General features: G+C 54.4%; 2 protein-coding genes across 3 annotated transcripts; one reads left to right on the top strand and one right to left on the bottom strand.

Moving 5' to 3' along the window:
- Positions 1–713: 713 nt before the first annotated feature.
- On the top strand, positions 714–2,452 carry TIMM13 (translocase of inner mitochondrial membrane 13). The gene is made up of 3 exons (XM_069877832.1): positions 714–919; positions 1,627–1,695; positions 1,773–2,452. Exons 1-3 carry the CDS (start codon positions 779–781, stop codon positions 1,869–1,871), a joined length of 309 nt encoding a protein of 102 aa, XP_069733933.1. The 5' UTR covers positions 714–778; the 3' UTR covers positions 1,872–2,452.
- A 3,427-nt stretch (positions 2,453–5,879) lies between these two features.
- TMPRSS9 (transmembrane serine protease 9) lies at positions 5,880–22,760 on the bottom strand. 2 transcript variants are annotated; one of them, XM_069877991.1, is made up of 19 exons: positions 22,614–22,760; positions 21,359–21,486; positions 20,830–20,897; positions 20,228–20,403; positions 19,082–19,123; positions 18,173–18,286; positions 17,429–17,600; positions 16,920–17,194; positions 16,623–16,759; positions 14,944–15,256; positions 13,560–13,731; positions 11,526–11,797; positions 11,213–11,349; positions 9,573–9,930; positions 9,362–9,478; positions 8,306–8,477; positions 7,727–7,992; positions 6,871–7,007; positions 5,880–6,381 (listed from the first exon to the last, which is right to left on the bottom strand). In XM_069877991.1, exons 1-19 carry the CDS (start codon positions 22,735–22,737, stop codon positions 6,220–6,222), a joined length of 3,342 nt encoding a protein of 1,113 aa, XP_069734092.1. In that variant the 5' UTR covers positions 22,738–22,760; the 3' UTR covers positions 5,880–6,219. The 2 variants fall into 2 exon arrangements, with proteins under 2 accessions (XP_069734092.1, XP_069734093.1); XM_069877992.1 differs by lacking the exon at positions 5,880–6,381 and having other exon boundaries at positions 6,872–7,007; positions 7,727–7,957.
- Positions 22,761–25,807: the final 3,047 nt, after the last annotated feature.

The raw sequence follows: 25,807 nt of genomic DNA, 5'->3' as shown, positions 1-25,807 counted from the left end.
GAAGAATGTGAGGAGTCACCTTCCCTGGAGGTGTTTAAGGCACGGGTGGACGAGGTGCTAAGGGGCATGGTTTAGTGTTTGATAGGAATGGTTGGACTCAATGATCCACTGGGTCTCTTCCAGCCTGGTGATTCTATGATTCTATGAGTGGCTCAAGTCCCCTGGTCCGGTTGGCCTGGAGAAGAGCAGAGGGAGGGGAGACCTCATTGAGGTCTGCAGCTTCCTCAGCTCAGCAGCTCGAGCTAACAGGATGATCTGGGACAGGCTGGTGACAGCTGACCTCTGCCATGTGGCCTTGACAGCACAAGCGCTTCTATCACCCTAGCTCAGCCCCGTCCTGCTGGGATTTGTAAAGCACCTTCCCGCTCCACTGGGCCCTGAACTCCTTCCATTGGTGCTAACGAAGAAGGAACAAGCACACGAGGGTTTGGGTTTCACTTAACCACACAATGATTTGAGTTGGAAGGGACCTTCAAAGATCATGGGGTCCAGCCTCCCTGCCATGGGCAGGGACACCTCCCACTGGATCAGGGGCTCCAAGCCCCATCCAACCTGGCCCTGAACCCCTCCAGGGCTGGGGCAGCCACCCCTGCTCTGAGAAAGGGGATCGGACAACCACCAGCCGGTCCTCCCCGCGGTGCATGCCGGGAGCTGTAGTCCACCCCGCAGTGCAGGGAGAGCCGCGGCCCCGCGGCGCGGTGCATGCCGGGAGCTGTAGTCCCGCCCGGCCGCCATTTCCGGGCCGCGTGGGCGCCGCCGCCCGCCGTGACTTTGCGGCATGGAGAGCGGCTTCGGCTCCGACTTCGGCTCCGACTTCGGCTCCGGGGGCGGCGGGGCCGGGGGGAAGCTGGACCCGGGGCTCATCATGGAGCAGGTGAAGGTGCAGATCGCCGTGGCCAACGCGCAGGAGCTGCTGCAGGTCAGGAGGCGCCGCGGGCGGCAGCGCAACCGGCACCGCCGCGTCCCTCGGCCGTGAATCCCCGGCCGGCCGGGCCCGGCTTTGTGTGCCCCTATCCCCTCGCTGTCCCCCTATCCCCTCGCTGTCCCCCTATCCCCTCTCTGTCCCCCTATCCCCTCGCTGTCCCCCATCCCTTCTCTGTCCCCCTATCCCCTCCCTGTCCCCCTATCCCCTCCCTGTCCCCCTTCCCCTCCCTGTCCCCCCATCCCCTCTCTGTCCCCCTATCCCCTCCCTGTCCCCCTATCCCCTCCCTGTCCCCCATCCCTTCTCTGTCCCCCATCCCTTCTCTGTCCCCCCTTCCCCTCTCTGTCCCCCCATCCTCTCTCTGTCCCCCCGTCCTCTCTCTGTCCCCCCTTCCCCTCTCTGTCCCCCCTTCCCCTCTGTCCCCCCGTCCCCTCTCTGTCCCCCTATCCCCTCTCTGTCCTGTCCCCTCTCTGTCCCCCCGTTCCCTCACTGTCCCCCATCCCCTCTCTGTCCCCCCCTATCCCCTCTCTGTCCCCCCCCATCCCCTCTCTGTCCCCCCGTCCCCTCTCTGTCACCCCCCCATCCCCTCTCTGTCCCCCCCGTCCCCTCTGTGTCCCTGCGCCGGTGCCCCTCACAGCACGGGGACAGGGTTGCAACTGCTGGTCCTGGTCCCGGTGCCAGCCCCGCTGCCGCCTCTCCCGCAGCGCATGACGGACAAATGCTTTCGGAAGTGCATCGGGAAGCCCGGCGGAGCCCTGGACAACGCGGAGCAGGTGAGGGCAGGTGTGGGGAGCAGAGGGGGCCGGGGCCGCCCCAGCGGGTGCTGAGCACTCCCTGTCCTGTCCTGCAGAAATGCATCGCCATGTGCATGGACCGGTACATGGACTCCTGGAATACGGTTTCCCGAGCCTACAACTCTCGGCTGCAGCGCGAAAGAGCCAACATGTGAAGCTCCTGGACCACGAGGGACCACGTGGGGAAGGGACAGTGGCCAGCCCGGTGGCCAGGGGTGAAATCCTGCAGCCCCTCCAGCCCCTGCCACGGCAGAGCAATAAACCCTCCCTCAACCTTTCGCATCCATTGGCTTTTATTAGCACCAGCCCCTGGGATGAGTGAGTCTTCCAGCCTTGAGAGCCACCACGAGCTGCTTGGTTTGCCTCGTGCCTTTCCCAGCGGGCCAGGCAGATGATAAATCTCTGACAGAAGGGCTGCGAGAGGCAAGGAACCTGCTGTGGCAAAGAGGGGCAACCCAGTAAAGCGGTTCCCCTGCGCAGGAAGCAAGCGCAGATGCAGCCATCGGGCAGTTATCGGGTCCCTTTTCATCAGTGGAAAAGCTGCCAAGAGATGCTCCGCGCGGCTCTCTCTTCCCTTGTAATTGTGGGGCTCATTTCTGGGCTTGTAGGCTTTGACTCAGCTCAAGCTGTGGATTGGGCTGCTCTTAGGAGGGTTGAAAATAGCTGGGGACAAAAAGAGTTGGTAATTACCTGGCTTGATTTCTTTACAGAATAAAAACGTGTTATATGGCTGCGATATTCTGTATCTTCTGGTCTGGCCCTGTCCCGTTCCATCTTGGAGCCTTGATGGCCAAGAAGGCCAATGGCATCTTGGCTTGTATCAGAAACGACGTGACCAGCAGGTCCAGGGAGGTTCTTCTCCCTCTGGACTCGGCACTGGTGAGACCACTCCTCGAATCCTGTGTTCGGTTCTGGGCCCTTCACCACAAGAAGGATGTTGAGGCTCTGGAGCGAGTCCAGAGAAGAGCGACGAAGCTGGTGAGGGGGCTGGAGAGCAGGTCTTACAAGGAGCGGCTGGGAGAGCTGGGGTGTTTAGCCTGGAGAAGAGGAGGCTGAGGGGAGACCTCATTGCTCTCTACAACTACCTGAAAGGAGGTTGTGGAGAGGAGGGAGCTGGGCTCTTCTCCCAAGTGACAGGGGACAGGACGAGAGGGAATGGCCTCAAGCTCCACCAGGGGAGGTTTAGGCTGAACATTAGGAAAAAATTCTTCACAGAAGGGGTCATTGGGCACTGGCAGAGGTTGCCCAGGGAGGGGGTTGAGTCCCCTTCCCTGGAGGTGTTTAAGGGACGGGTGGACGAGGTGCTAAGGGACATGGTTTAGTGTTTGATAGGAAGTGTTGGACTCAATCCGGTGTGTCTCTTCCAACCTGGTTATTATATGATTCTATGATTCTGTGATTCTGTTTTCTAGGCATCGTATTTTGGATGGAAGAGCATGCGTGCAACAGAGACTTTGGTTTGCTTTGGGGCTGAGCTGTCTCTTGTTCTTGGCTTACACCTCTCCCGGAAAGGTGGGGTTATGCTGCGTGGCTGTGGATGAGAGCATTGGAGATCAAAAGTGCCCATGCCCCTCTAGTAAGATTTCTGAAATCCCTTCTTCTAAAGCTCTTTTGTTTTATAGAATATTTCCCTGTTTGCTGGGGCAGGGAGACAGACTGAAAGGATGAAGGTCCCTTAGCTGCTAGGACATTCAAAGGGACGTGGGAGAACCTGCATCAAAACAGGTGTAGCCAGCAGGTCAAGGGTGGTGATTCTCCCTCTGCTCTGCTTTTGTGAGGCCTGACCTGGAGTGCTCCGTACAGGAAGGACATGGAGATGATCAGAGGGCTGGAGCACCACTTGAATGAGGACAGGCTGAGAGAGTTGGGGTTGCTCAGCTTGGAGAAGAGAAGGCTCCAGGGAGACCTTAGAGCAGCTTCCAGTACAGAAAGGGGCTCCAGGAAAGCTGGGGAGGGGACCTTGATGAGGCAGGGATGGGATGTAGGGGAATGATTTTCAGCTGAAAGAGGGGAGATTGAGATCTTAGGAAGAAATGTTTTCCTGTGACAGTGGAGAGGCCCTGGCCCAGGTTGCCCAGGGAAGCTCTGGCTGCCCCATCCCTGGAGGTGTTCAAGGCCAGGTTGGATGGGGCTTGGAGCAACCTGACCCAGTAGGAGGTGTCCCTGCCCATGGCAGGGGTGGAGCTGGATGGGCTTTGAAGTCACAGAATCACTAGCTTGGAAAAGACCCACTGGATCAGAGTCCAACCATTCCTATCAATCACTAAACCACGTCCCTCAGCACCTCATCCTTTGGTCTTTTAAACACCTCCAGGGAAGGTGACTCAACCCCCTCCCTGGGCAGCCTCTGCCAGTGCCCAATGACCCTTTCCATGAAAAATTTTTTTCTGATATCCAGCCTGAACCTCCCCTGGTGGAGCTTGAGGCCATTCCGTCTTGTCGTGTCCCCTGTCCCTTGGGAGAAGAGCCCAGCTCCCTCTTCTCCACAACCTCCTTTCAGGTAGTTGTAGAGAGCAATGAGGTCTCCCCTCAGCCTCCTCTTCTCCAGGCTAAACACCCCCAGCTCTCTCAGCTGCTCCTCTTGTTCTCCAGCCCCTTCCCCAGCTTCGTTGCTCTTCTCTGGACTCGCTCCAGAGCCTCAACGTCCTTCTTGTGGTGAGATTTGAGGTCCCTTCCAACTCAAACCATTCCATGATTTAATCTCCCAATGTGGTGGTTTCTGTGAAGGAACCAAAGTGTTCTCACGCAAGGTAACTGGAGGTAACTGGGAATGGAGGTAACTGGGTATTTGGAGTAGTTCAAATTGAACTTGAGTTTCCATCCAGACTGGGCAGAACGACTACTTGACAATAAAGTGCTTTCCAGCTGTGTTTGCTTAGGTACCTTTTTACTTTTCTTTATGGCTGTGTATTTTGTGGTACTGGCTGCAGAGCAGCCCCTTTCATTGATGGGAGCATCCCACAGGAGCTCCAGCCACCGACCTGAACTCATCTCGAGCCGAGCCATGCCTGGAAGCGCCTTGCCCTAGCAGGGAAGGGGTGGATTGCGCTGCCAACGGGGCTGGGAAAGGAGAAACTCCCGGTCTCAAGATGTGCCTGAGGAAGTTTAGATTGGAAGTTAGGAAAAATTTCTTTACTGAGAGCAGTGAAACCCTGGCAGAGGCTGCCCAGGGCGGTGGGGGAGCCTCCATCCCTAGAGGGGTTCAAAAAACCTGTAAGTATGGCATTTCGGGACATGGTGGGGTTGGGCTGGATTCTGTGATTCTCTTGCTTTACCCAAATACAGAATTCAAGCGCCAAAGCCTCGGAAGTGGGTTGGGGCACAAACTGCTGTTCAGTTTTGGTGGTCGAATCTCTGAAGAACTGCCCAAGACTGGACATGTGAGCTCTGCAGCAGTGGTTTCTTGTGAACAGACATGTCTGTGTGCCTCACGCTGGCCAGCAGGACCCGACTGCCTGCTGGAGGAGTTGCACTCCTCCGGCCACTGTCTCAGCACTTTGAACTCTTTCCGCTTCCCTTAACCTGAACAGTGGGCTCTGGGGCTGAACCTTAACCTCTGTCAATTTAATCACCTCTTCTCTTATGCAACGGGAGCTGCGAGCGTGGGAGGGTGCCAGAAGCCTCTCCAGATTCCCTAACACAGACAAGGGCCAGCGCAGCCTTCAGTCCAAGTATTTCAGTCCGACCTTCTCTTGTGATGGAATGGTGAGCCAGGGATCCTCGCTGAGCTAACCAGTACCAAGCAAATGGTAGTAAACCCTTTCTAGAATCCATCACCGAACATAACCGTTCCATCAAGCGAGGTCTGAGGACACGACTCTGCGCTGGGGCAGAGTTCACTTGTCTCTCGGCTCGGCTCTGGGATGCCTACAAAGGCTTGTAGTGATGGGATGAGGGGCAAAGGGTGTAAATTGGAGAGGGGCAGATTTAGACTAGACATAAGGAAGAATTTCTTCACCATGAGAATGGGGAGGCCCTGGAACAGGTTGCCCAGGGAAGTGGTGGCTGCCCCATCCCTGGAGGCGTTCAAGGCCAGGTTGGATGGGCCTTGGGCAGCCTGATCCCATGGGATGTCCCTGTCCATGACACGAGGTTGGAACTGGAAGGGCTTTAAGGTCCCTTCCAAACCAAACCAGTCCATGATTTTATGCCAGCTCAGGCAGAGGGCTGCCAAACCGCATATATCTCTGGTAGATGTTTCAGGCACCCTCCAACTAGAAAGGCCACGTTTTAATGCGCAGGATGTTTGGCCAGCTCGTAAGATGGGACAGGCCTCATTTATTTATAGAAAACGTCTAGAATTGTACCTTTCTATGCAAAGCCATTATCAAATGCCCTGGTGAAAACTGCAGAGTCACTCGACGCTGACATTTGCTCGGTACCTGCAGGCCATCTTCACCCCTTCGCAGCATCAAAACACACGTATGACAGCGGAGGGGTTAGTGCATCCTCTGGCAATTACGCCTCTCATTCGTCGCCTTGCCTGAGTGGTGAAATGCAGCTTCACAACTTGAGGTTCTGTGCAATCCAGCCCTGGACAGCCGTGACTTTGGTGTAAACACCAGGGAAGTACGGCCTGGCACAGCCATAGCCCCAGCTGGTGATTCCTGCTAGAAACCACTTCCCTGAGGGTTCTTTACACGCCAGGGGCCCGCCAGCATCACCCTGCAGAGAAAAGGGTCCTGGTTCAAGACAGAGGCAGCCCAGCCCTTCCCTTCCCCAGCTGTGCGATGTTCTTTCTCCCTGGGGTACAGGAGCATTTGCTGTCCTGTTTCCCACCTCCCCAGGAGCCCATTTGGGAGCTGGAGCGCTGCTCAGCGATGTGCTTGCATGCACGATGTGAGGTTGGGGTCTGGAACACGGAAGAGTGTGTTTGGAGGCACAACAGGGTCATGGAATGGGCTCCACAGCATCCCTGTGGTCACTTGCTTGGTGTGACCTCTCTGCACCTTGCCCTGACTTGTCCCAGGGTGGTGGGACAAGCAGAATAAGGTGCGAGCAGGATGGACTTGGATCATGGCAACAGCCACAGGGGATGGATGTGCAGAGCTGAGCTGGGGAGGCAGGGCAAAGCCCTCCTAGGATAATAAACCCTATGGACTTGGCACAAGCCTGCTCTGTCCCAGCCCCGGCGTTCGCTGCCCTGGTACTCACGGAACAACTGTCGACGGTGCCGTGTGGGAAGCCGGCACACACCATCCTGCTGCTGATCTGGACAGGGTAGAACTTCTTGCAGGCCTGGTCTCCGATCATGTTCACTGCTGCTTTTTGCAGCTGCTTTGACATCAGCCCTGAGGAGACAAGGAGCACTGTCAGCTTGGGGCGCAGCACGTGAGAGGCAGCAGCATGTGCAGGAGCAGGTTCTCTGCAGCCGCGCTTAGAATCATAGAATCATAGAATCACCAGGTTGGAAGAGACCCACCGGATCATCGAGTCCAACCATTCCTATCAAACACAAAACCATGTCCCTCAGCACCTTGTCCACCCGTCCCTTAAACACCTCCAGGGAAGGGGACTCAACCCCCTCCCTGGGCAGCCTGTGCCAGTGCCCAATGACCCTTTCTGTGAAAAATTTTTCCTAATGTTCAGCCTAAACCTCCCCAGAGGAGCTTGAGGCCAACAGGAGAGACCTGCCCTGGGAAAGGGACTTGGACCTGGTTCCTCCCAGCAGAGCAAGCACAGGGAGGTCCTTTCAGTGTGTGGTTTGTCAGGCGGCTCGGCTGATTGGACAGAAATGGTATTGGGGGGGTCCTTGGAGCACAGCTGGAGCTCAGCTGGAGCAGCTGCCATGGGATGGGGAGCACGGAGGGCAGAGGGGTAACCAGCTGGAGGAGCACAGAGCTTGGCAGTTGGGGAGGAGCACGTGGTGACACCAGGCTTTGCCCAGGTTGGCATCCCCGGAAGGGTCCAGCCTGGCACGGCGAGAGCTTGGGGCAGTGGAGCGGGAATTGCAGACGTGTGGGCTCGCAGGGTATTAGCTTGGCCATCACGGAGCCCTCTCAGCCCGTACCTCCTTCCTTCGTGGAACCCCAGCCTGTGATGAAGCATCTGGCTCCTTCATGGAAGACGTGGGAATTGTCCGGGAGACAGATGGGTTTGATGGTGTCGCTGAACTTGACGGGCACGGTCAGCTCCAGCAGTGCCACGTCGTAGTCCAGGCTGTAGACGTTGTAAAAAGGGTGCTTGTAGATCCGGAATATTTTCTCCATTTTGCCATCGATGCCATTCAGGAAGGGAGTTCCTAGAAAGGCCACCCACATTTTGGGGTCACTGTAACTGCAGAAAGACAGCAAACCTGGCTGTTAGGGGCACGGCCTCGCAGGGAGAGCCGCGCCTCCGCTCCTGGGGCTGGGACGTGCCACGGCCACACCTTGTGTGGCCAGGACCCCTCTCCATCACCCCGCGGACCCCCCCGGGCTTTGCTCCACTCGTTCCTCTTCACGCTTACCTGCAGGGACACGTCTGTGCCAGGGAGCGTGTGCTTCCAGCGCGGCACAGCGCCCCAGCCTCGGCGCTGGGTTGCGAGGGAGAGGAAGGACCCGTGGGCTGCAAAGAGCCAGCTGGCTCTACCAGCCCCGCTCAGACTTACATATCAAAGCAGTGAGCAGCAGAGAGCAGCCACCGGTCTGCGATGAGGACAGCCCCGCACTTGTGCTCCTTCCGCCGAAGCCAGAGACTGACTTGCCAGGGCCACTCTCCTCGAGCCGCGGTGCTGCCACCCACGATCTTGCTGAAGGCCAGAGCACTTGTTAAGCCACAGTCTGGGACAGAAGAAGAGGCACCGTGGCTTTAAGTAACCATCAGTGAAAGGAATATCTTGGCAGACACCGTACAGTCTGGGTTGTTATCGCAGAGCACGCGTTCCTGGAATGGTTTGGGTTAGAAGGGACCTCAAAGCCCATCCAGTTCCAACCTCTGCCACGGGCAGGGACACCTCCCTCTGGATCGGGTTGCTCAGAGCCCCATCCAACCTGGCCTTGAACACCTCCTAGTATCAGGCAGCCACCACTGCTCTGGGCAACCTGGGCCAGGGCCTCCCCACCCTCATGGTGAACAATTTCCTCCTTATGTCTAGTCTAAATCTGCCTTTCTCCAACTTAAAGCCATTCCCCCTTGTCCTATCACCTCATGCCTTTGTAAAAAGTCCCTCCCCAGCTTTCTTGTAGCCCCTTCAGATACTGGAAGGTCACTATAGGGTCTCCGTGGAGACTTCTCTTCTCCAGGTTGAACAGCCCCAGCTCTCTGAGCCTGTTCTCATAGCAGAGCTGCTCCAGCCCTCGGATCATCTTCGTAGCCAACTCTGGACCTGTTCCAACAGCTCCATCTCCTTCTTACGTTGAGGATTCCTGAACTGGACACAATCCTCCAGATGAGGTCTCACAAGAGAGGAACAGAGAGGCAGAATCCCCTCCCTCACCCTGTTGCCCACGCTGACTTTGATGCAGCTCAGGTTGGTTTCTGGGCTGTGAGTGCACATTGCCGGCTCATGTTGAGCTTCTCATCAATCAGAACCCCAAGTCCTTCTCTGCAGGGCAGCTCTCAATCACATCATCGCCCACCCTGTGTTGAAACCACAGATTGCCCCGACCCAGGGCAACGTAGAACAAGGTTGGGCAGCAGTCGCGGGCTGCAAAGCAAGACTCACCACAGTTACGTTCATCGAAGCCGTTGCTGCAGTCAACAATGCCATCACATTCAGGGTTTTCTTTTCCAATACAGACTTCGCTGGAACATTTGAAGGTGAGGCTGGTACAAGGCACCACTGGAAGGAAATAACCCATGACCTGCTCAGTACCCCCTGTGCTGGGGCTGGAGGCCTCCTACCAACACGTCAACAAATCTGCCGTCAGCGTTACCTGGGGTTTGGGTGGGCTTGGCAGGCTCGGTGGTTTTCAGAGCTGTGGAGGTTTCTGTCATGGGTGTTGTCTCCATGGCTGGGGTGGTTCCGTTGGTTGGAATCACAGCCGATGTGCTGAGCTGGCGGGCAAGGATGGTGGCAGCAGGAGTTCTGGTAATAGCTGAACTGGAAGGGGCACCTGTGCCAACACTGGGCACCTGTGAGATGGTAGCCAGGATCCAGTCTCTGAGTTTGGTAATTCTGGAGTAAACACCAGGTTTCATAGCCTGGGCACAACCAATTCCCCAGCTCACGATGCCAGCCAAATAAAACACTCCGGGGGTCACCTCACAGGCCAAGGGTCCACCTGAATCTCCCTGAGGAAAAAGCAAGGCAACGGCTGCTCAGCCCAAGACTACATGGAGCTGCCCCTTAGCCACGCTGGCAGGACTCAGCTGCCCCAAACTCTTCTTTCTCCAGCACCATGGGGCTGTCTGCTGCCATGCAGTGCGTCTGCAACGCTAAGGATGCAGAGGCTGAAACCAGGGCTGGTGGCTCAGCCTGGCTGCACAGATTCAAGTGGCATTTGTCATCAATGTTAACAGTTCCTTTCCACAGGGGAAGGATGGGCACCACCAGCTACCAATGTCCTGCTGCCACAGGAGACCAGCTTCATCCAGGACTCCTGCACTTGGGGCACAACTTCCCTATGCAGTGCTACAGACTAGGAGAAGTCTGGCTGGAAAGCTGCCTGGAGGAGAAAGACCTGGGGGTGTTGGTTGACAGTGACTGAACATGAGCCAGCAGTGGCCCAGGTGGCCAAGAAGGCCAATGGCATCTTGGCTTGGAGCAGAAACGGCGTGACCAGCAGGTCCAGGGATGTTCTTCTCCCTCTGGACTCGGCACTGGGGAGACCGCTCCTCGAATCCTGTGTTCAGTTCTGGGCCCCTCACCACAAGAAGGATGTTGAGGCTCTGGAGCGAGTCCAGAGGAGAGCAACGAAGTTGGTGAGGGGGCTGGAGAACAAGAGGAGCATCTGAGAGAGCTGGGGGGGTTTAGCCTGGAGAAGAGGAGGCTGAGGGGAGACCTCATTGCTCTCTACAACTACCTGAAAGGAGGTTGTGGAGAGGAGGGAGCTCGGCCCTTCTCCCAAGTGACAGGGGACAGGATGAGAGGGAATGGCCTCAAGCTCCACCAGGGGAGATTTAGGCTGAACATTAGGAAAAAATATTTCATGGAAAGGGTCATTGGGCACTGGCAGAGGCTGCCCAGGGAGGGGGTTGAGTCCCCTTCCCTGGAGGGGTTTAAGGGACAGGTGGACGAGGTGCTGAGGGACATGGTTTAGTGTTTGATGGGAATGGTTGGACTCGATGATCCTGTGGGTCTTTTCCAACCTGGTGATTCTATGATTCCATAGACTCCAATCTGGCCAGACGGAGCCGTGAGATGTTAGCAGAAGTCATTCTCAACTTGATGGAGCTTTATTTAGTCTTTCAAAGCTCCATAGCAGTGGGCTGTGTTCTTTGAGCTAAAGTATATGTGGGGCGCACCCTCCCCACAGCAGCTCAGTAAATATTTCCCAAGGATGGGCTGAGGCTGTGAGTTCACCTGCCTTTCTGGAACAATCCCTAGAGGAGCAGAGAAGCTCCAGACTCTTACCTGGCATGAATCTACCTTCCCCTCCAGGAAGCCAGCACAGATCATTCTGTCAGTGAGGGAGAAGTTGTAGAGGAAGTCGCAGATCTTCTGGTCTATGATGCCCACGGAGGCTTTCTGCAGGATTTCAGGCTTGGTGACTGCGTGAAAACCACAGGATTAGTGAACGCAGAACAGGGAAGTGGGCCACCCCTGCTCTGGGCCACCTGGGCCAGGGCCTCCTCATCCTCACAGTGAAACAGTTTTTCCTGAGATCTCATCTCAATCTCCCCTCTTTCAGCTTAACCCCCCGCCCCGATAATGCATCCGTGCTTACCGTTCCCTTCTTGGAGGTCACCCCACCCAGAAATGATGCATTTCTTGCCAACAGGAAATTTCTGCCCGGCAAGTGGGAGACAGATGGGCTGGATGTATTTGTTGAAGACAAGAGGTCTCTCCAGCTCAAGTAGAGCCACATCGAAGTCAAGGAAAAGAGGGTTGAAGAGGGGATGCTGGATCACTCTTGTTACATTGACTTTCACTGCAGTCCCATCCGTTCCATTTAGTGAGGTAGTTCCCACATAGGCTTCAATCTCCTCTGGTTCTGTCCTGCAAATACATAATCCTAATCACACATGCTGATAACAAGACACCTGACATTTAAAGAGCAGACAGATTTAAATGTTTGAAACCTCCCTTTACCGCAGCAGAGGCTGAAGAGCAGCCCTGCTAAGCCAGGTCCCAAGAACTGTTCCCAGCAGTGGCCCATGTTGGATGTCTGAAAAGCAGGTAAACATGTAGTAATCCTCTCCTCACCTCCAGAAATGTGTGATCTGGGGATGTTCTGGCACACAGGTGGTGTCTCTCTATTCAGAAGGCCTTGATGGATTTCGAGGTTTCATTTGGATTTTTGGAGTTGTGTTTTACTCCTTTTTTTTCAACCCCATGCGAATATTAAACATTAAGGTTAATGACATTTATCAAATCCTGCTTCTTTCTGTTGTTTTCTCCTGCCCCTTGCTGGTTACTTCATGTCTTAGAAAAACAGAAGGCACTCCCTAAACACGTTGTATCCTCCCTAACCCTACAGAATCACAGAATCACTAGGATGGAAAAGATCCACTGGATCACTGAGTCCAACCATTCCTATCAATCACTAAACCACGTCCCTCAGCACCTTGTCCACCCGTACAGTCCCCATCGTGCACTCCCTTCCCACCCAGCCGCCTCTTTTCTCAGGTCTGGGCTGATCTATTTTGCTGTGCTTGTTCAGGATGCTGTTCCACAGCCAGCTCATCCCTGCATCTTTTCTTTGCCTTTTTTTCTTCTTTTGCCTTTTTTCTTTTATGGTGTTAACCTAGCAGAGCATGCACTGTTTGAGAGGTTGGGATCCTGTGGATCACCAGCAATGTACTGGTTATTTCAGCTGGTTTTCTAATAATGACCAGCTCTGTAATTGCCGCTGCCCACAAAACTGCTGCTCTCATGGCAAAATCCACATCATTTCTGATCTCTCTTTCTGAATGATGAACACCGATGAGACCCATCCTCATCTGCAGACGGACAGCAGTGTCTCATTTCACATCACCTACCCAGCATTTCACTTCAGGCTTTAGTGCCCAGCTGTTTAATGCATAAAGTTGTCTTGGAACCCTTCATAGTCCCTAACTTTTTCTGCCTTCAGGAGTTTTTATTCTTGAACAAATATCCCCTTGCTACTCATTTCTTTATATAAGGCTATTTATAAATCTGGGCTTGGGTTCTTGCTGCTCAGCAAGGTTCAACCAACCACCTTAATGGCTATAAATTGGAGAAAGGCAGATTTAGACTAGACATAAGGAGGAAATTCTTCACCACGAGGGTGGGGAGGCCCTGGCCCAGGGAAGTTGTGGCTGCCCCATCCCTGGAGGGGTTCAAGGCCAGGTTGGATGGGGCTTGGAGCCCCTGATCCAGTGGGAGGTGTCCCTGCCCATGGTGGGGGGTTGGAATTAGATGATCTTTAAGGCCTCTTCCAATTCAAACCATTCTATGATTTTATGATCTTCCCTTCCACAGCTGACCGCGTGTCTCTATTTCCTATATTTCAGCCAATTTTAAAGGTTAATTTTCTTGAAGAAACTCTCTCGTATCACCTGTAGTTTCCACTCCTGTTAGATGTGTTGTCCTTACTCCCCTCTTTAACTTTTCCCTGTCTCTTCACAGCGTCCCCACAAAACCCCTTATACTATGAATAACAAAACTTCATGTCCCATGGTTGTTCTTCTTTTTCCCCAGTGGCTGCGGTGCCACAGCTGTGGGTTTGGCCACCCGGCCGAGCTCTGTGGAGGTGACAGGTGAGCTGGACAGGCAGCACTAGCAGGGATGGACTCACTCATTGAAGCAGTGAGCTGCCGACAGCAGCCAGCGGTCCCCGATTATGGTGGCTCCACAGAAATGCATCGAGTCTTCTTTCAGGCTGACTTGCCAAGGGATCTCTCCTCTGGAAGCATCTGTTCCTCCCACGATCTTGCTGGGTTTAGAGAACCCAGGCCGTCCTCCACACTCTGAACAAAAGCCAAAGCAGGATTTTTGAGTACTCGTAGCAGAAAATAAGTGAGGAGAGACTTGTGTGTTGTCTGACCAGTAAGTCTGAGCAGGAACAGGTCAGGGCTGAAGAGTGAGGCATAGAATCATAGAATCACCAGGTTGGAAAAGACCCACAGGATCATCGAGTCCAACTATTGCTATCAATCACTAAACCATGTCCCTCAGCACCTCGTCAACCTGTCCCTTATATCCCTCCAGGGAAGGTGAATCAACCACCTCCCTGGGCAGCCTCTGCCAGTGCCCAATCACCCTTTCCATGAAAAATTCTTTTCTGATATCCAGCCTGACCCTCCCCTGGTGGAGCTTGAGGCCATTCCCTCTCGTCCTGTCCCCTGTCACTTGGGAGAAGAGCCCAGCTCCCTCCTCTCCACAACCTCCTTTCTGGTAGTTGGAGAGAGCAATGAGGTCTCCCCACAGCCTCCTCTTCTCCAGGCTAAACACCCCCAGCTCTCAGCCAGTCCTCATAAGGCTTGTTCTCCAGCATCTGCCCAAGCCCTGCTGGTAATCGTGGGAGCCCCTGATGGTGGCTGTGCACAGCTATAGACAGGCCTTCACTCTAACTGTTCTGTTTTGCTCTTCATCCTGTTCCTGTCTCAAAAGCAGAGCAACCAGCAGCTCTGTGCCTCTCAGCCCTGCCACGCCAGATAAGATGTTACTCCTGATATTAGAAAAATACCCTACATCCCCCGGCAGAGCTGCCTTGAGGGCTTCTTGGAGCTGACAGGTTCCTCCCATGGACACTTGCCCTCCTCCCCTCCAGGTAGAAGATGCACGGCTGCTGGGAAGCCCCAGCCATCAACTTGGACCTGCTGGGAGATCCTTAGGTGGCAAACCAAAAATGAGTGGTCAACAGGCTAAACTACGTCGGATGCTGCTGTGTCTCAGTCCCTGTCCTGGGCCTGCTGGAGCAGTTCCACAGACCACCGGCAGACTCGCGCATCGGCTGCATAAGCAAAGGAGCCCAAGAAATCCCTCTGTGCAGGGACTGAGTGACTTTGCCGTCTGCTCTGGGCTGAGCGGAGGCAGCCAGATAGCATCACTCGTGCCTTGGTCCTCAGGCAAGGGCGGTGTGGGCTGAAGGTCAGCTCAGCAGAAGACCGAGCCTGACATTTGGACCTGTACCAGCCCCTCCTCCCACCGAGGTGCAGCCAGCCCATGGGTGCTCCTACCTTGTGGTCTCGCAGCGGTCACTGGTGGGCTGGCAGCTGGGGCTGGTGACACGGCAGGGTTCACTCCGGTGGCGTTGAGGTCTTCAGCGCTGACCACATTACTGTTAGTACTGGAATGTACTGGAGGAAGAGTGCGGGCTATGGAGGTGGGGGAGGCAGAAATAGCATCCAAGATCCAGTCTCTGAGTTTAGTCACACGCGTGTAAACCCCAGGCCGCCTGGCTTCGCCGCAGCCAATTCCCCAGCTCACGATTCCCGCCAGGAAAAACTTGCCAGATGGCTCTTGGCAAACCAGCGGCCCACCAGAGTCGCCCTGCAAGAGAAACGAGGGTGAGGTCTCCCTGGGGCTGCTCAAGCTCACCCTTAGCACACCTCAGCCCAACTGCATCTCTGTCCCTGTGCATCCCAGCTCACCTTCTGCTTAGTGCACCAGCCTAGTTATGGGTGAAGCATCTTCTGCGCTGGCTTTTGGGTGCTTCTCAGTGTGGGTGCACCATCCCCCTATTAAGCAGCACCCTGGTGTACTTGATATGCCAGGAGAGCACATAAATCTAGCGCAAGCATTTCTACTGGTTTAAGCACTCGTTAAACTGCTGCTCTTAAAGGCTGAGCCCAGCAGCATTGAAACAGCCAGACGATGGGTGTTTGTTGCACAACATGCAACCCAGGGAGGGAATATCAGGAAAAAATTTATCATGGAAAGGGTCATTGGGCACTGGCAGAGGCTACCCAGGGAGGAGGTTGAGTCACCTTCCCTGGAGATGTTTAAAGGATGGGTGGATGAAGCGCTCAGGGACATGGTTTAGTGATTGATAGGAATGGTTGGACTCGATGATCCAGTGGGTCCTTTCCAACCTAGTGATTCTATGATGCTAATCGTTGCATGATGTTTTCTTGATTTGGCCATGGTTCCGTGGTCAATGCTCTGATACTGTGGGGCCACACAAGTGTCACTGACATAGGACGTGGTGTCTGGGAAGCTGGCTGTGCATTCTGCAGCTAGGATTGCTCTGGGTGAGTAAGGAATAACTGGAAGGGTCACGTTCACCATCCAACCTTGAATCTTCTATTCTCGGCCCCTTCTCTGGAGTTTGTGCTGCCTTTGGTGCAAAAATATGAGCTGCTACCATGAGAGAAGTGCAGTTTTGCTCAGCTGGTGCGTGTGGGTATGCAGGGCCCTGCCAGACCACAGGGGCAACTGTGGAAATCCCAGCGCTCCTCTCACAACAGAATCCTCCTCTCCCCATGCACCATGAAAGGCAGGATTTCCTCCAGCTGACCACCTGCAATTCCAAGCTAACTAGGGAAAACACCAAGTTGTTCACCAAAGCCTGTTGTGTATGGTTTGGTTTCCTCTGCTGCCCTTTGCTATCTGGATTTTGATCAGAGGATCTTCCAGGTACGCTGGTAGCACCAGCCCTGGTTACAGCTCAGGAAGTAGGGAAAAGTAGTTAAATACCCACAAGATCCCCTTGAACAGCAGTGCCCTGCGCTAGGCACTAGAGAACATGTCCTCACTGTTGTCTTCTGCATTCCTCAGGTTCAAGGCATGGCCTCAAACCTTAGGGAGGACTGAGACTATGCTGTCAGATCCTGCTTCCTGAAGAGCTGCTTGGTGCATACTAAGAGGGAGAAGACGCATGCAGAGAGGTTTGCCAGCTTCCCTGAGCAAAGCTTACCTGGCAGGAGTCGATCTTCCCCTCCAGGTAGCCAGCACACAGCATCCTGTCTGTGAGGACGTGGCTGTAGAGACTGGAGCACAGCGTCTGGTCCAGCAGCTCCACTGTTGCTTTCTGCAGGAACTCGGGTTTCACCACTAAACGAGAGAGATGCGACCGTGAGCTCACCGCTGGGAGCCCGCACGGGACCAGCTGCCCAGGTTACTGCCCACCCTGGCTGACCAGAGCACAGAGTCGCCTTCCCAGGAGCCTCCCACCCCACCACGGCTCCTCTGCCGCCTGCCACGCTTTGCTTACAGAAATCCTCCCTGAGGTAGCCCCAGCCGGAGATGAGGCACTTCTTGCTGGCAGGGAAGTGATGCCCAGCGTTGGGCAGGCACACGGGCTGGATGTACTTGGTGAAGGTCACAGGTCTCTTCAGCTCCAGCACGGCCACATCGTAGTCAGCCGTGTCGGCGTTGTAGGAGGGGTGCGGGATGATGCGTGCGATGCCCATTTTCACCGCGCCGCTGTCCGAGCCTCTGAGGGAGGTGGTCCCTGTGTAAGCTGCCCACATGGCTGGGTCTTGAAACCTGGCAGAGAGACAGCGTGGACCGCGTGAGCCTGCAGCCCCAGCATCACCCTGCAAAGCAGAGCCGCCCGGTGCGGTGCCGCTGCCTCCTGCCCATCCTGCCGTCTGCTCCAGGACAAGAGCTCCCCATGGCTTCGACAATAAAGCCAGGTGTGATGAGGCAGCGTGGTGCAGCGGGAGCAGGAGACAGGGCAGCTTTTGGAAACGGGGCCACGCTAGCAGAGCTAGAGCTTACTCAGTAAAGCAGTGAGCGGCAGACACCAGCCACTTCTCCGTGAGGACGGCAGCGCCGCAGAAGTGCTCGTTGTTCTCTCGCAGGCTGACCTGCCATGGGAACTCCCCTCTGGATGCCTCTGAGCCTCCCACTATCCTGCTGGCAGTCTGCATGGCAGGGCGGCTCCCACAGTCTGAAACAGAGGAGAGAGGCAGCGCTCAGGATCCTGACGGACGCACCCCAGCAAAGGGCTCTTGAGGGCAAGTGAGAAAAGCTGCTTCAGCTCCCTGCGTGCTCCCAGCAGATTCTCAAGCAGCAGGACATTGCCTAGGATGTCACAGGGCAGGCTTTAACCTGCAGGCTTGGAAAAGAGCACTGCAAAAACTTGGCCCATCACAGCATCCTCCCTGAAACTCTGGAGAATAAGACATTCTGGAGAGAAATCTTTTGGCAAGTTTCACAGACTCAGCCACTGCCTCGTGATCTGTTCCCAGCAGCTCGTGGGTGTGGGGCGGTTGCCCAGCACAGCAGCCCACCAGGAAGGTGGATCTGGCCATGACCCTCTGCAGTTGGTGGTGGGACCAAGGTGTTTCCAGGGTACGATTCCCTCACTCCAAAGCAAATATCCACTGCTGGCCTGACAAGCTGTGCCGTGCCCTTGGCTCTCTTCAGTGCCCAGAAGCCCAGGGGTGTTCCTGCTGCCCAGGTCTGCAGCGGGGGGTTGTCTGTCCCCTGTGAGCAGAAGCCCAGCTGTGAGAGACTCACCACAGCCCCTTTCGTCAGAGCCGTCAGCACAGTCCCTTTGGCCGTCGCATTCGGGGTTCTCTTTCCGCACGCACTGGCTGTTGCGGCAGGTGAACGTGTCTGCGGGGCAGCTCCCTGTGGACAGCAAGCGTTCGGTCACTCCTGTCTTCCGAAGCCCTCTCACCAACCGTCCCCAGCCTCCCCAGGGACAACCACCGTGGGGTCCTTATCACTCTGCTCCCTGCTGTTCCAAGCTTTAGGAACAGGGATGGACCTGGGGCTGCCTGGTGCCCTGAGTCGGAGGAGCACGAGTGCGGGAACAGGGACTCCCCATTTGTTTGGGCACTGAAAGTGCCAGGACCAAGCTGGATCTGCTGGATGTTCAAGCTGGACATCAGGAAAAAATTTTCATGGAAAGGGTCATTGGGCACTGGCAGAGGCTGCCCAGGGAGGGGGTTGAGTCACCTTCCCTGGAGGGGTTTAAGGGATGGGTGGATGAGGTGCTGAGGGACATGGTTTAGTGATTGATGGGAATGGTTGGACTTGATGATCCAGTGGGTCCTTTCCAACCTAGTGATTCTGTGATTCTATGATTCTATGAGCCAGTGCCAGCCCCCTGCATGGAGCAGGGCCACATTCCACCGGAGCAGGTTGCTCAGAGCTGAGGCTCAGTTTGAGTTGAAACTGGCCAGCTCTGCATGAGACACCAAGAAGGGCTTTGTAAGTGTGTTCCTAGTGAGAAAAAACCTAAAGAAAACAGTGGAGCATTCCTTGTTGAGACTGCAGAGGGAAGAGGTGCAGGACCTCGGACCACCAGGTTATGAAAAAGATGGAACGCAGGTGCCTCTTTACCAGGAGCCAGGCCACCGCTGAGGAGGAGGAGGTCAGGGGAGCAGGGGCAGAGGGATCCTCCTGCTCCCCAGCTCTTACCTGACTTCAGTCCAGGTCTGTGGGGCGAAACGTCGCTGGGACCTGTGTCAGAGTGGAAGTGGGTGGTCAGTCAGGGCATCCCAGCCAGGGGCTGTGTGTTCCCACAGGCTGTGCTGCTCCTGGGCCAGGATGGGCAGAGGCTTCGCTTCATGTTTTTCTCCTGCGTGGCAGTCGCTTTCCCTGCCCCGTAGCCAGTGGTGAGCTCCTGGGCTGCAGCCCTTCCTCGGTTCGCTCCGCAGTGCACAGCAGTGGAGCAGCCACCCGCAGCCCCACAGGCTCTCGGGGCGATCCCCGCTGCAGGGAGAAGTTCCCAAGGCTGCGTGGGCGAGCTGCCCCCCAGGAGCAGGCGCCAAGGCTGAGGCTGTGCAGGGCTGCAGCCTAAAGCCAAGGGCTGTCTGTGCACCCTCCACGCGGGCTGCACGGGGCTCCAAAAGCTCCAGAGATCCTGCCCGTGGTTGCAGGGAGCACAGAGGGAGCTGCAGGGGATCCCACACCTTCATGTCTTCCAGACATGTCAAATGTGACCTGGAGCCCCAGGGTCACACACAGCTCCAGAGTCACTGAAGGAAAGGAGAATTTCTACTCAGAGGAGTTCAGAGAATAATTCAAATAGGAGAAATATCTGCCTAAGCAGGAATTACTGCTGCAGCCCTGAGGACTGCCCAAGGGCTGCTGCACACTTGTAGGTCTAGACAACCCAACAATTACCCTCCTGTCCCTCAGGCTGGTTCCAGGTGCTGCAAGAAAAGCCAAAACTGCAATTTCTGCCTTAGGCTGCAGACCCTGAAGCTGCTCTTGGAAGGCAGAGAGCAGCAGGACAGCATGGGCATTGGATAAGGACCTGGGGGCTCCCCACAAATCTGTTAAGCAACTGCCAAGACCTAGGCACGTTTCTGCTGCTGTCTTGAGAAACTGGAAGCACCCTGGGGCCAGGGAGAGCATCTTCTGTTGGTTTGCTTGGGCACCTGCCAGCACCTCCATCTCTAACACTGCTGCCGCGCACGACGCCTTGCTCAGGCTTCCAGAGCTAAACCCCTGTGGCACTTTGGCTGTCTGAGACACAGTTTGTGGCTTTGCTGGTGTCACCTTTGGTGCCAGCAGCACCAGCACGAGGCACCTTGCTCTGGCTGCCCAGGAGGAACGTACCTGTAAGAGAAGCTGAGGATATCGTCCCGTAGGCAGCCAGGGAGAGACCCTGCCTGCGCAGCGCAGCCGCCAGCCCATGCCTGAGAGCTTCTTCCTCCACCGTGGAGCTCAGAGGCTGCGAATCCTGGGGGACGAAGTGGAGGCGGAAATGGACAATCACGCTCGAGTTTCCATTCCTGCTGGAAGACAGCGAATTAATGGGTATGTTGGGTCCATGGCCAGTACAGGGGACAGGTTCTCATGCTCACTGCCTCAAGGGAGGATGATCACCTCAAGGGAAACAAAACTAATTCTCAATAATTTAAGGCACAAGTTTCTCCACAGATGTGCTTTGCCTTGAAATGGTCATACGCACTTTTTTCTCTGGCTCAAAGTTCAGCTTTGGTTAAATAAAGCACTTATTCTCTGCCTTTCTGCCTGCATTCCCATTTACAAGAATCCAGAACATCCCAGAAGAAAATCCAGCCTCGGTTTAAAAAAACGTTTCTCTCCATCCAAGTTTTGAACAAACACACAGGTGTGAGCTTGCCTTCTTGGTGGAGCTTCTCAGAATGCCCCGAGACGTGAGCTGCACCACCTGCAGGGAGAGCTGCTCCACTCACCTGTAGCCCAGGATGGTGCAACCAGTGCAGCTCCAGTCCAGCTGGGAGTCCTGGACGCTGGACAGAAACTGCAAAGCAAAGCACAATGATCACACACCCACCGGGCAGAAAACCCCAGGGACAAGATGATGGCTGGGATTTTGGAGAGAGTTGGAGTGAGCTGAAGCATCTTCCCTTGTCTCCACAGGCAGCAGGAACTCCTGTGTCCAGCTCACAAGTCCAACCCTTTTCCCACTCAGGCTCAGGGCACGAGGCAGCACATCCCATCTTTATGCCTTCCCACCAGCTTTTTTGCAAGGAACAGCCCTGAACACGTATTTCTCATCCTATAAATGTCTCTTAGGGCCCTGGTGGGGCCTCTTGAAGCGCAGCTCAGCCCCACGGTGTGTCCTGCTGATGTTTAAGAATTCCCTGTTTTCCTCCTGCCCTTGGCATCCAGATTCCGCTGAAGGAGGACGGCCGAGCCGGCCCCGGGCAACAGTCACAGGCTTTCCCAAGTCTTTTTCCTGGCGAGCCCAGATCAACTCACCAGCCTCTCAAGAGCGGGTGTCAGCACCCTGTAGTAGTCCGAGCTCTCCATCTGTAAGCTGCTATTGAAGGTGATTCCTTGCAGCTCCACTGTGTGCTCAAAGCTGGTCTCTCCTGCAGGATGACAGGCTGCCAGAGAGGGAAGGTGTCTGTCAGAGGCACAAAGGACACAGGGAGGTTTGGGGCCATGGCTGGACCCAGCTGTCATAGAGTCACAGAATGGTTTGGGCTGGAAGGGACCTTAAAGCCCACCCAGTTCAGGGACACCTCCCACTGGATCAGGTTGCTCTGAGCATGAATGAAGAATTTCTTCCTGATGTCTAAATCTAAATCTTCCCCCTTCCACTTTAAAGCTATTCCCCCTTGTCCTATCACCCCAGGCTCTTGTAAAAAGACCCTCCCCAGCTTTCCTGGAGCCCCTGTCAGCACTGGAAGCTGCTCTAAGTTCTCCCTGGAGCCTTCTCCAGGCTGAACAACCCCAACTCTCTCAGCCTGGCTCCAGCCCGTGGATCATCTCTGTGGTCTTCTCTGGACTCGCTCCAACAGTTCCATCTCCTTCTTATGTTAGGGATTCCTGAACCGGACACATGGCTCCAAGTGGGGTCTCTCAAGAGTGCAGTAGAGGGGAAGAATCCCCTCCCTCACCCTGCTGGCCGCGCTGCTGGAGATGCAGCCCAGGATACAGTTGGCTTTATGGGATTTTTTCACTTTCCCACTTTGGAACGTGGGCGTCATCATGTCCAGGAGGATCGACCACATTTGTCCTCAGCATAGAATCATAGAATCACCAGGTTGGAAAAGACCCACCATCGAGTCCAACCATTTCTATCAATCACTAAACCATGTCCCTCAGCACCTTGTCCAGCTGTCCCTTAAACCCCTCCAGGGAAGGGGACTCAACCCCCTCCCTGGGCAGTCTGTTCCAGGGCCCAATGACCCTTTCTATGAAAAATTTTTTCCTAATGTCCAGTCTGACCCTCCCCTGGTGGAGTTTGAGGCCATTCCCTCTCGTCCTGTCCCCTGTCACTTGGGAGAAGAGCCCAGCTCCCTCCTCTCCACAACCTCCTTTCAGGGAGTTGGAGAGAGCAATGAGGTCTCCCCTCAGTCTCCTCTTCCCAAGGCTCCCTCAGCCGCTCCTCCTAAGACTCAAAAGCAGAAGGCTTTTGAGGATTTTCGCTATGAGGCCTGAGCTGTGCAGACCATTGCTTTTCCTGGAGCAGATAAACTGAAAAAAACCTACCCAGCTGCGCACTCACCCAGCAGGATCCCCAGGTAGAGGGCTGTCACGCTGCCCACCACGGCGGCGGCAGCGATAACCTTCCAGCAACCGGCCCTCAGTCCCCTCCTCTGGCCGTCTAGCCCGGGCTTTATCTGTTCCATGCCTCCTGAGCAGCCCCACAGACAGCTTCTGCGATGAAAAAGAGGAGGAAAAGGACAAGAGTGAGATAAAATGTGACAGGCCAGCTGTGGTTACCCCAGGAGCTCCAACCAGTGTGTTCACACAAGAAGTAGGATGAAGAAGGATGGAAGAAGAAGGATGGCTATGCACTGCATCCCCTGAATGTGTCTCAGGCAGCAGGTTTTACTATTACATCCAGTCTGTAGGACCTGAACACATCAACCATGGTGGGCCCTTCTTTTCTGGATCCCCTTCCTTTTCTTACTGGAAGGTCACCACTGAGCACCAAGACATCTACTCCTCTTTTAAACACCTCCAGGGATGGTGACTTAACCTTCTCCCTGGGCAGCCTCTTCCAAAGCTTGACAATCCTTTCAGTAAAGAAATTCCTCCTAATACCAACCTAAATCTCCCCTGGCACAACTTGAGGCCATTTCCCCTTGTCCTGTCACTGGCTACCAGGGAGAAGAGATCTTGCTACAACCTTTCAGGTAGTTGTAGACAGCGATAAGGTTTCTCCTCAGCCTCCTTTTCTCCAGGATAAACACCCCCAGCTCCCTCAGCTCCCTCTCATAACCGTTGTTGTCCCTCCCCTTCCCCAGCTCTGTTCCCTTCCCTGGACGTGCTCCAGCCCCTCAATGTCCTTCTTGGAGTGAGGGGCACAAACTGAACCCAGGATTTGAGGTGTGGCCTTGCCAGTGCCGAGTCCGGGGGCACAATCGCTTCCCTGCTCTGCTGGCCAAGCTGTTCCTGATGCAGGCCAGGATGCTGCTGGCCTTCTTGGCCACCTGAGCTGCTGCTGGCTCACGTTCAGCCAACTATCAATCAGCACCCCCAGGTCCTTCTCCTCCAGGCAGCTTTCCAGCCGCTCCTCTCCAAGCCTGTAGGATCACACGGGGGTTTTGTGATCCAAGCGAAGGACGGAGCACTCCGCCTCCAGCACTGGTGCTTCCAGCGTTTTGCTCCAAGTGGTACCAACACCCTGCACAGAAACCAAAGCCCTTATCTGATCTTTCTCACCCCCTGAGATCAACTCAGTGGCCTTCGCTAGACTTGTTTCAGTGTGTAAATGCTTTCCACGCACTGAAGATGCTCAGACAAGACATGATACTGCGAATGTGAGCTCAGAAGTGCCCAAAATAGGGCACTTCTCTTATTTTTCTGTCTGCACCCTTGCTGGTAGAAGCCAGCCTGTGGTTGGCTGCCTTTTGTACATCATCAACAACTGGGTATCGGCAGGAATGAAACAGCCTGGGGTGTCCTGCCTTACCAGGCATTCGATCAGCCCTACTTCAGTCATGGTAGTTTGTGCAAGAAGCCTAATGAGACAAGAAGGGGCACTGATTTTCTCTGGCCCTAAAATGTATTAAATTACTGGTTGATATTCACAGAATCACAGAATCACAGAATAACCAGGTTGGAAGAGACCCACCGGATCATCGAGTCCAACCGTTCCTATCAAACACTAAACCATATCCCTCAGCTATGGTAGGAAGAAGAAACAACCCTTCCCTTCAGACTCACACACACAAGTCTATCATCTAAGACAGTTTGGCTGTTCAGAGTTACGTGGAAGTCCAGCTGTCTTGGCCAAAAGCACCTCAGCTTCAGAGTGAGTTTTTTGAGGACTCATCCTGTGGCTGCTGAGAATTTACAGGTCAAACCAGTCTTGGCAAGGTGAACTCATCTCTTGAACTTACTCTGCTTGGATATTGACAGCTTCAAGAACATAAAACCCTCTCAGCTTTTCCTTCCTCAGTCCTCAGGCACCTACTCTGATCGCTTCTGCACTGGCCACTGCCACCAGCTCAGAGGATGCTGCAGTGGTTGATCCTACAGCTGCTGTTTAGTGATGCTGCAATTCAGGCTGTAACTTCAGCAACCGGGGAAGCTGAGGAGCAACAGCCTTTTCTAATGCAAATACATCCAACCATGAAAGAGAAAGAGGCAAAAGGGGACGCAGGACACAGGGAGCAGCAGCACTGTTCCAGCAGAGCTTTCAGTGCTTTCCAAGAGGCGTCAGCAGCTCTTTAAAATGAAGCTTCTAGATAAGAGATTTTAAAAGGCCACTTCTTTGTGAGGCAACAGACAGAGAGAAAGGGGAGAGGAAGGGAGAGTCTGTCCAAGATGCCTCTTTTTTTCTAACAGACCTCCAAATAATCTTTTTCAGCTGTAACTGAGCCTGCAGAGATAGGCACGTAGGGCCCTGTGCTCGCCTAACAATATCTCCATTGGACAATTCAGCTCTGGCCAAGAGCAGACAGGGAGGAAACGTGGTTGGTTTTTTTTCTGGTGGTCCTTGTGACCTGAATACATACAGATGAGCGATCGCTCCCCTGCCCTTTCAGTGGGTTTTGGAGTCACCGGCTCTCCTGCAGGATGTGGGATGTGGAAGCGCAAAGGTCCAGTCCAGATCTACTGACCAGGGCACGGTGGTCTCACCGCCAATGGACTTCAACGGCAGGACAACGGCATCTGAGGAAAAAAAAATAACATAGACAAAACTGGCTTTGGGTGGGTGTTACTTTGACAATAAAGTCTAGATTGAATGAATCTTGGCAACACATAGAAAGCCATACTAGAGTAAAAAGTACTTGGGACCCTAAGAACTTCATATTATGGATTGCACTGGCATTTTAACTGGAAAAAAAATAAGATGATTTAAAGACAGAGGAGGCTTCTACTTCCCAAAATCAACACTTGTCATCTTTGCCCTCCCTTTTAGCTAAGGAAAGTTTATTTTCTTTTGGTGTAAGTGATGAGAGTTGAACACATACATGGAACATCAAACGTGTAAAGAAAAAGCCCATCATTGCAAGAGCAAAAGAGACTGGAATTTATTTTAGTGGAAAAAGATAAGGACTACCTATAAACACTTGCTGGAGCTGAGTAGCAAGGAGCTATACGTGTTGAAAAACATCATTGTGTTAAATCAGGCGAGCGAAGAGTGAATTTTGTTGGTGGAGGTAGAAATTAGATCAGTAATAACAGCAAAAGGAGCATGAGTTTCCAGTAGGAAAGTTGAGGGGAAAAAGAAGTCCATTTATGTTT

This window comes from Phaenicophaeus curvirostris, chromosome 28 (assembly GCF_032191515.1).
Source record: "Phaenicophaeus curvirostris isolate KB17595 chromosome 28, BPBGC_Pcur_1.0, whole genome shotgun sequence".
Taxonomy (NCBI): domain Eukaryota; kingdom Metazoa; phylum Chordata; class Aves; order Cuculiformes; family Cuculidae; genus Phaenicophaeus; species Phaenicophaeus curvirostris.
The sequence above is the reverse complement of the archived record's forward strand: the minus strand, read 5'-3'. Positions and strand labels throughout refer to the sequence as shown.